This window comes from Glandiceps talaboti, chromosome 14 (genome assembly GCF_964340395.1).
Source record: "Glandiceps talaboti chromosome 14, keGlaTala1.1, whole genome shotgun sequence".
NCBI classification, from domain to species: Eukaryota; Metazoa; Hemichordata; class Enteropneusta; family Spengelidae; genus Glandiceps; species Glandiceps talaboti.
This window is the reverse complement of record NC_135562.1, coordinates 8,172,294-8,183,020: the sequence shown is the minus strand read 5'-3', so window position 1 is coordinate 8,183,020 and position 10,727 is coordinate 8,172,294. Positions and strand designations below refer to the sequence as shown.

Sequence of the window (10,727 nt, the reverse complement as noted above, 5' to 3'; positions counted from 1 at the left end):
TTCCATGATCGTATTCAATTTAAGACGTGTCAGTAATCATCATAGAACTAACGAATAACGACTCATTGATCAATTGAAATGGAATATAACAAATACACGTATATTGATATAATGACAGAAGTACGATTTATTAACCTAAACGATCAGTTTGCTATTAGAAGATTTACATATATGTTAGTGTACCAGCGTTAAACCGACACTAAAGTTTGTATGTACTTTATCAAGTAGTGTAGGAGTTCATATAGTCATTATTTTTATAATCAAGTCTTTCCTTATTCCAATAAAATAACGGAACCTACCTCCTTTTATCCCCGGAGGAAGGTTACAGAAATACATAAGAACGAATAAAGGAGGTCACGTGAGCCAAAAGCACAAAAACAGCTGAGAAATAAATAAAGCCTACGATGCAAAACAAAAAGAAAATCAAATACTAACCGTTCCTGATCCTGAAACAATCTATTATGAATTTTGCAGTCGTCACTACAACAGTTTTATCTATTTACAATGAAAGTACACAATACGAAATTAACACTTCATTTGTCTAAAAAAGGTCTGGCTTCTCCACAATGTTATTATCATAAAAGTGTTATGTATAGTTAATATTCATTTACACAGACTGAGGTTCAAAAACGTTATATAACAATCTAGCTATAACACTGATAATGCTATCAATATATAGATGAAGACCGCTGTATGAATTTCAGTACATGAAGTGCACGTAGTCATGACGACATGAAAGCTTAACTAATGACAGTAGTAAAGTTTAAAGTGTGACGATTTTGTAGAAATACAATAATCGGATTGGCCCATCTTTAGCTACAACGATGACATTGTTCTTGCGATTGTTCGCCTCAAAGTGAAGAGGATAGTGCAGCCCACTGAGAATAATGATAGTCAATGCAATGAATTTATTGGACGGGTCAACGCACTTTTCCTTCTGTCCTGACCTGTTTTGACTTGTCTTCACTGTGTATTGTGTTTGTGTTTTAGTTTCTTCTATGTCGAAATTGATTCTTATTTAGCCACGTTTGTTAAAAAAAACAAGCCTAAAACATAAATAGTGTCATATTTTAATATCAATTTAACTTTTTTGGGGGGATGATTTTCGTTGTTGCTTTTCACCAGTTGTGGAGACATTGTTGAAGAAAGTGTGTTGCCTGAGGCCAGAAAACACTTAAAAGTGTAGTATCCGCTGTACATGGACTCAGTAACTAATGATTAATAGATAAAGTATGCACGATGGGATTATCATTATATTGTAACTAAATACTGTTGGCAGTTGTCATATTAAGCATAACTCTATTTTACCCTCGATCTCAATTCCTCTAATGGTCCGAGCCTTGGTACACAAAGTAAGGAATTTCGAGTGTGCAACTACTCGATATGTAAATGTACTAACACTCACGGTTTGTTATAATTTAAGGAAAAAAGTTATGTTGTCATTCATTGCCCTACCTTTGGAAATGAATAAGTAGTTTGGATGTCACCGCGTCCTTATAAATTATGAACGCATTGTGATGAAAGAATGTTTATTTTTAGAAGTAGGACTTTTCATAAAGTTCTCTCATGGATGAACTTTCTACTGCGCTTTTACTTTATTCAGAAAATTAAATCATACGAAATTAAAACCTGGGCAAGATAATGAAGTGACAATTTCAACATGAATACTCTCTCTCTCTCTCTCTCTCTCTCTCTCTCTCTCTCTCTCTCTCTCTCTCTCTCTCTCTCTCTCTCTCTCTCTCTCTCTCTCTCTCTCTCTCTCTCTCTCTCTCTCTCTCTCTCTCTCTCTCTCTCTCTCTCTCTCTCTATCTATCTCTCTCTCTCTGTGTATTCATAAATACATTGGTTAAACTATGCAGCAATGTGAGAATGAGTCAGCCAGTTTTATTGTTGATACACCGTCCCGTGCAACCAAAGGTGTGCAATTTAGGGCAAGATGAAATGAATTGTGACGTCAACCAATGAAAGGGTCACTGACATTAAGACCTCCTTTTAGACCTTGTCCCCAAGGAAAATGTGAAATCTATTATTCCAACAATTATTCCTTTCTAAAGAGTGAATGTTCGCAATACAGGACCGGAATACAAATATACGGATGATGTAAGACAATCAAGAAAGGATGGATCGGTAGATACATGTTCCTATTCTCACTCTATGCTTCAAATGATAACGAGAGAGAGAGAGAGAGAGAGAGAGAGAGAGAGAGAGAGAGAGAGAGAGAGAGAGAGAGAGAGAGAGAGAGAGAGAGAGAGAGAGAGAGGAGAGAGAGAGAGAGTGAGTAAGTGGGGGGGGGGATGATTTTATCGGCCTGAAGTTTGAACATACTGAGGACGTAGCTTCATCGTTATGTAATTTTACATTTGCAAATGCAAACAAGAGTCCCAAACAAATGTATTCATAAAATGTTAAAAAAATACCAGATATGCATTTTACGTTGAAGTGATATGTGTTGACATCTAGTTCGTGCAAAAGTTGCCACAGCATCCATTCCAAATACCGAAATCTCTAACATTGGTGCAATGTGAAATTCCACAATCAACAGGCCTGTACTGTACATGAATAGAACCACTGAATCACGAGAGAGAGGGAGAGAGAGAGAGACATACCAGACAAAAGAACACCATGTTTACACACAATTGATCGATCTACTAGGAAAATCAACCCTAGTCTCATCTTACCATGTATAACAATGGAGGGGCAGTGAAACGTCGTGACTGGTACGAATGACCTTCAGGTCACCCCGAGCGACTTCATCTGTGGCACTCCCCGTTTTACGAATAAAGAAGACTCTCTATTCACAGAGGAGGGTGTTGTGGACTATTCAACGAATACAAACAAATTTGAGGAATTTGAACAATAAATAGCTAGAGGCAACATTTTGAAGTCGCGTAGGTCAAATCCAAAGAAACGCACTTGTCCACGACTTGCATTTATATATGTTGTTGAAATATTTGGATATGTGAAAATAAATATGTGGCCACTGTATACCATTAAACAAACCGAAATGATATTTTTATTCTCTGTATTTGAACTCTTATCTACTCGCAACAGATCGTGTACATTGTCACGTAGACAACCAACGTATATGGTATTATCGGAGATTGGCATGAGATGGCGTTGATACATGTAGGGAAAAAAGGAAAGACGTGGAACAGATTGAAAAAAGCTGTCTTGTATACATCTAAACAAATAACTGCGTTCTAATAGGTGATTTTCCACATATGTTCCCCAAATTTTGAATTTTTTATACTGTATAAGAATTATCGTTAGTAGCTCTGAACTACTGTCAAATGTTTGTTTGTTTGTTTGTAAAGGAAATGACTGGATTTATATTAGTATTTATATCAAGTGTAAATACTATTGTAATGCCATTGTACAGTTATGGATAAGTTCAGCGCAAGCTAAGTTATACCAAGTGACTCAGCTACTTCTATTCTATCAAATAAACGCACGTAAGAAATCGAAGTAGGTTTATAGTGGACAGTAACACATATCTGCTTTGGAACTGTAAATTGGAAACGAATTCGATGTTTTGGCCCATCTGCTATGGACCTTGATCACGCAGTGACTAATTATTCAACTTGGAAACCGGCGGAATAATAATATATCTGTAAATTGATGACAGTTGGTATTCGCGGTCCCCGTTCATATATTTTCCGAGTTTATTTACGTTTTGCACACGCAATTAAGTTCAAAACACCTCTAACAAAGATAGATAGCATTTCACAATAGAGTTTGTTTGCATATATATGTCAAGACGGGTTCTATACATGTATATTGTTTATTTCATTATCATTAGTTTTTCAGTTCCTCCGTAGACATTCCAATACACACTCGCAACATGATCAATTAATTGAATGTGGCTGATTGTGGAACAAATTCATATTTGCTCCCTACCGTCCATTTTCCTTTCATTCGACGACCGAGTATGGTTGTTCATTTATCTTCTGCTAACCCAATTCTCTGCCCAATCCATGGCAATTCACCTTTCAGTTAGTTCATAAGTTCATATTTAATATCCCTACCTACCCACGTCTAACTCGTACTCAAAATCAGCTGAGTGTGACAGTTCTTGTTTGTGTGTACACTGTAACTGTAACAACTACCATCATATAAATATATTTATGTAGATAAGGTCAAGACAACAACAGCTCACACACCTTATTAAAGATCAAATAATGGTTGACAGTTCTTTGGTGTACACAGTTTCACGTGGCTATTTATAACAACTGTAACAACTACCATCATATATATACAACTATGTTCATCTAGGTGAACGGGGACAAGGCAATAACTTAATGTCATCCATCCTTTCTGACTTGGCTTTCTTCTGTCCTGCTACATGGCCAAGAATTACAGTTTTTGCTTGACTACTCTACTTTCGTAAGAAAGTTGTTTTGCGTCAAATATTGTCTACAAAATTACAAATTACAATTACATTTCTTCCGCTGTACAATTTGTTAGTCATCTGTTAACGACACAGTCTCACTCGCTATTAGAAATACAACAATTTTCGAAATTAAATACTTTTAAATTAGTTTCACGGTAGATTTCATTGCTCAACCATCACAGGTTTCGCAAAGAATCCGATGCCTTCTGAAGTAACCGTCGTCATGTGAATGTGAATAAGCCTCACCAGTCCCATCCCATATACTGCAATATTAAAACAAAAATTGTCACAAATTGTAAATGGATTTGAATATTATAAATATTTACTAAAAGTGTAAGCGCAAATCAGTGATAATGTTTCACTGATTAACTGGGTAGAGGCGAACTCGTCCGGTTGAGTTAATCGTTGCGTGAGTAATGGTCACACGAGAACGGTAATTGTTTCATTCAGTGACGTACTTACTTGTTTGTCAGGGTAAAAAATCTTACGTCACAGAATCATTTCAGAAAAAAATAATGGAATTTTCCATTAAAAGTTGCACAGAGGACGAGTATAAAGTATTCTGATAGAGATACAGTAATCTCAAATAAATGTACAGTAACCACCAACGACGACATTCTCAATATTTTGACTCTGTCCCCTTGCGTTGACCGTGTCCTGACTGAGCGAATACGTCTTCATTTAGGCTACGCAAAAATAATTGACTAAAAGTTAACGGTTGCAGTTTTTGCTAGCGTTATTCATTTAGTAGAACATTTGCAGAATTTGGCAAACTAAAAGAATTCACACACGGCCACGTGCTATTTCAAGGTAACATATTCACTTGCTATATTTAGGTATACTAACTTTGCATTCAGGGACATTAGTTTCGCGTTCTTGACTTTATACATAGAATATGCCTAAAAGGTACTCAAACTGCGACTGCGTGAACTAGCGACGTGACGTCAAACGCCGTGAATGAATGAATGTAGGTCGTTGCGACCACTTTGACGTCACATTGGAGTCACATGAAGCGGTTATTTTAAGTTAGAACTTCGGAAAGTTTTACTCAGTCTTGTAATTTGCAGACACACCTTCATACACCCACACAACTGAGGAAGGGTATTTATCGGAATTTTCTTGTTTCCAGGGTAACGTGAGAGCAGTTGGAAGTTGTGTGTGGAGAGAACGCAAGTGCAGACGTTCTCGGAGAGCGTAAGGATGGGAGTCTTTCAGCAAATCGGCTTGCTGCTATGGAAAAACATTAAACTTCGACTAAGGGCGCCAGTAAGTAGAAATATCATATACATTATTTTAAAAATCGACTTTTCACTCACTTTAACATGATGCGTTTCGAATGAAAGGAAGAACAATACACTGTAATTAGAGAATTATACGATTGAATAGATTTTGAGTAGATTTTGAATACATACAATGTAAATGTTTACTAATGACTTATTATCAATTGATTTCAGTAGCATTTATTTATACAATAGTCGAAATTAACCTGTGTAGAATCGACAGTCAGAACAGATACAATAATAATTTCATGCGACTGTCTCTTGCAGAGGGTGATTATGCTATTGTTGCATGTGGTTGTCTCTTGCAGAGTGGATTTATATACATTGTCACTGTAATACAATTGTTGCATGTCCAACCCCACTCATACATGGTATATACCTCACGCTGTGTATTAGTATGATGTGATGCAGGTTTTTGTTTAGTCAGTCAACATTATTAAAGGGACGCACTGTCTTTCTTGTTGTCCAAGTGTCTGTAACGATAACCACTCTGCAAAAGACAGCCACAAGCAGAAATTATATCCATTTGGACTGTCGATTCTGCACAGCTTATTTTCTTTAGCTGTATATAGTGATCTGAGATATATGATGTATGTATGTATGTATGTATGTATGTATGTATGTATGTATGTATGTGTGTGTGTGTGTGTGTGTGTGCGTGCGTGCGTGCGTGCGTGCGTGTATGTATGTATGTATGTATGTATGTATGTATGTATGTATGTATGTGTGTGTGTATGTGTGTATGTATGTATGTATGTATGTATGTATGTATGTATGTATGTATGTATGTATGTGTGTATGTATGTATGTATGTATGTATGTATGTATGTATGTATGTATGTGTGTGTGTATGTATGTATGTATGTATGTATGTATGTATGTATGTATGTATGTATGTATGTATGTATGTGTGTGTGTATGTGTGTGTGTGTGTATGTATGTATGTATGTATGTATGTATGTATGTATGTATGTATGTATGTATGTATATTGGACTTTAAAGTCGATGTATATTTCATATGGAGATATGTATTTTGAAGTAGAGGTGTTACATGTAGTGCCTTTGATCTTATATCATATTAACCAATTCTGTACATTATAATAGTCAGTTACTGACTGACCTGGTCCTTGAATTTTGATTTCAATTCCATGTACAGTAGCATAGCCTGTATGCGTTTTCTGTCAAATTCATTGGACACCAGACACCAGCATTTAATAGATTTGAGCTTGAACCTTCCCTATCTAACCTTGCTGGACCAGTGAAAGGGGAAGAAACTGTTTCACTCTAGTACAACTGAGATGAGTGCACCCTGTCAAAATGACCTCCAACTTAGCTCGTCTGACATCTGACACCATTAGATGTTTGACATTGGAAGCTTCATTGTAACTTAACTCGACTATACCTTGTCATCTCCACGACTGTAATGAGAAAAAAATGACCGGATAGTACTTGACACAAATCATGAACATGTTGTATCCATATTTATAACCAGCTGTTCATAATCAAACGACTTAGCTAAGTAAAAAAAACTTGTATTTGTATTATCAGACTAAAACCCAGACTTCCCTCTATAATCAACATACATGTACTTGAGAAAAAATGGTTCGAAAAAAGTAATTTAAGTTTTTGGAAACGTAGAGAAGTTTGAATTCATACAGACAAAGCAAGGACCTTCACTGTGATACCCAGTTTAGGTTTTTATCAACAAAAAATATTTATTTTTAGTTTATCTTAATTTTATTAACGATCACATTTTTATTCGCATTGCAAAAGATTACTTAATATGTAGAGTAGTTGTTTCTGTAGTACAATAACACACGTCTTACACAATCATCTTTTTGCAATGTATTGAGTTACAAACACAAACTTGGTTTATGTTGTTTCACATTGATTTTTCAAGTAGGACGCCATGTTAAAATTGCTTCCTAAATTAAAAATCCAAAATAAAAAACCCAATCCTCATCCATACGACCACTATAAAATGTTGTCATGTGTATTCTTCAGCGATGCTAAGATCGTTTTCCTCTATTTTGTAGGTGTTGACTGGTGTGCAGTTAATATGGCCACTCATTCTTTTTAGCATTGTAGCAGTACTTAGGCAGAGTAACCTACCACAGGAGGAGACAGAATGTAAGTCGTATTATTTTTTGTAGATCTTTAATCCGAATGCACATTTATGGTTATTATAACATCATTCTATTTTTCTATTTGTGTGTGTGTTTTGCGCATGCATTTGTATGTTTTATGAATACTTTTGTCTGTCAGTTGGAAAGAGAGAAAGAGAGAGAGAGAAAGAGAGAGAATGAGAGAGAGAGTGAGTGTGTGTGTGTGTGTGAGAGTGAGAGAAAGAGAGTGAGAGAGAGAGGGAGAGAGAGAGAGTGTGTGTGTGTGTGTGAGAGAGAGAGAGAGGGAGTGTGTATGAGAGAGAGAGTGTGTATGTGTGAGAGAGAGGGGCAGACAGACAGACAGACAGACAGACAGTGACACGGTGACAAAGATAAAGAGACAGAGACAGCGAGAAAGAAAGAAATTGAATGCGCTGGGTGGGGACTAGAGGGCGGAATTGATGCAACATTACACTTTAAAATAAATGTTCATGATCGTTCCGCATATATACAAATGGCTAAGATTGTGTACATCAATAGCCAAGGCCATATTCTAAACATATCTATAAGAGACATAATTGAAATTATAAACCACGTTTAACGATGTTATTAAAGAAAGTTTAAAGTAAGTGTGCGAACAGAAATGTGAAATATGAGCCAACAATACTTAACCCAGTTGCGGTATACTCTCAAATGACATAAGGACCTACCTGACAGTTAGACAATTCAATCTTGCTAATATGTCATCATGGTAAATGCTCACACGCATCGTATATATGGGTCGACCTTACCAAGACTAAACATTCTAACAGTGCAATCAAGGTGACCTTGGTACTTGGCTTATGGTTTTTCTTATAAACAATCAGATAACTTCAGCTTCAAAAAACCCCCACAATTCTAAAGGCACTATAACACACAGTTGGGATGTAGACACATATATTAAGTAATCATATTACCTATCAGATGGAAAGTAAACATTTAAAACCATAAAAAAAATCATCACGTGCATAATGATTTCTGCAGTAGCCTGTTTCTACTGCTCTGTGAAAGAATGCCAGCATATATATGTATATCACTTTTCAGTTCGATTATGCAAATGATCATACTGTGTGTGGTGTCTCTGTTATTGTTAGTCTGGAGTTGAAATGTGTCTACCTTTGTGCAAAAAACATTATGATCCATTAGTGAAACACCAAGGTAACCCCGATTTCACTGTAAAACATCCCCTAACATAGACAGTGGTTGATTGATGGTTCTCTGTCTGTTGACGTATATATATAATACAAATAGTATAAATATAGATGAAATTAATAAATATGATAGCGACTTCAAAGTAGTTGCCACATAAATACATTTCAACATAATTTAATATATTAACATTGGGGCGTGTTTTTTGTTTTTTCTATTATTCTATTTTTAAAAAAAATATGGTTCTATGTTAATTATGTGCTCTCTCTCTTTATGTCAAAGGTAATTACAGTCCCAAAGCCATGCCAAGCAGTGGTTTGATGCCATTCATGCAGTCATTTGTGTGCGACGTTCAAAACGAATGCCAACCCAAAATGACGTCACCTAGTAATCAGATACCGGCATATTCTGGTGCCCAGTAAGTACATGTTTCTATATGATACAACTTTATAAATAATCCATTGCAAAATTTAGGTCACCACATGTAGGGTTAATTATCCTACAAAATGTGATTATTCACCTTCTACAATTGTTATATTCTATTGTTTTGTCCATTCATGGTAAGCAGACGAGTAGATGCAGATATCAAAATACCTAGTGGTTTAATTCGTATATATTTTATTCACAATGTAACATTGGCGATTTATAACAATGTCAAATATTTCGACAAATGACCCCCACCCCCAGCAATTTATGTATAATGTGGAGAAATATAACACGATCTGTAGTCAGATGTAAAAACATAAAACATTAAAAAAAAATTATTTATTGTCTACCAAATTAGGTGAACAAAATTCGCAAAGTCTAAGATTTCTTAACAATATTGTAGTATAAAACCTAGCTTATTATTTGAGGATCACCTGATGCGTGCAACTGCTGAGATCATTTTTCTGTCTGGCAGAACACTTATGTTCATTTCTGTTTATAAGAATAATGATTTGAAGTTTGCATAGTGATGGAGAGTTTTATCATTCTGGACATTTATACACCATTCCTGGCATACGATTTCGACTACTCCAGAAATAAATGATGGTAGAAACAAAACAGGATTTCCAACCGCTTTTCACATCCAAACATACTTAAAAACATCAACACGATATGATTGCAATAATGAACGAAACATACCATTCAACTTGCATAGAGCACACTTAGGCGGAAGTGAGGTACGAACCTTGGTAGGGATGTTTCTTAAGTATGATATCGACTTTTACAGTCAACAATACGTTTAACGGAAGTTGCCTAGTTAGGCCTATACGTCACTTAAACATGGAGAACTGACTAAGTATTCTGCCTCTTTGAGTTATCTAACTCTGCAAGTAGTTAATTTGACGTATTTGATGTTTATTTTGAGTGAAAACTTTTACTATGTCTCAAGCGAAAACAACAATAACCATTGCAAATTTACGACTGTGATTGTTACCTACTGGTATATAGAAGTGCATCATTACGCAATCCTCATCTGCGATAGAGATTTTGTTAAATGTCAAATGTCAAATGTTATTCAGCTCGTACTTGTGGGTCATAAAGTGGTCATACTACTTCTCGGGGAGGGTCAGCGGACTTTCTTTGCAACTAGTTAGACAAGTAGTGGGTGGCTACTGGGGAAATTCCAAACATTAAAGTTTGGAAAAAGTTGAAATGGGATTCCATCACCCTAGATGTTTTGACATTGACATTTAAATTGACACCATGTCATGACCTTTTGAAGATAATTTTATCGGTCGAAGCATTCTAATTTAATGATTGGCATCTATGATATTTTGG

At 35.8% G+C, this 10,727-nt stretch overlaps 1 protein-coding gene across 1 annotated transcript in view; it reads left to right on the top strand.

Annotated features, from left to right (window-relative positions):
- Nucleotides 1-5,163: 5,163 nt before the first annotated feature.
- The window catches only part of LOC144445203 (uncharacterized), a 94,377-nt gene continuing 88,813 nt past the window's right edge, over nt 5,164-10,727 (top strand). Inside the window, exons 1-4 of the mRNA XM_078134746.1 lie at nt 5,164-5,200; nt 5,520-5,656; nt 7,707-7,800; nt 9,246-9,381. Of these exons, the coding sequence (XP_077990872.1) occupies nt 5,591-5,656; nt 7,707-7,800; nt 9,246-9,381 (296 nt within the window). The 5' untranslated portion in view covers nt 5,164-5,200; nt 5,520-5,590. The remainder of the gene's footprint in view (nt 5,201-5,519; nt 5,657-7,706; nt 7,801-9,245; nt 9,382-10,727) is intronic.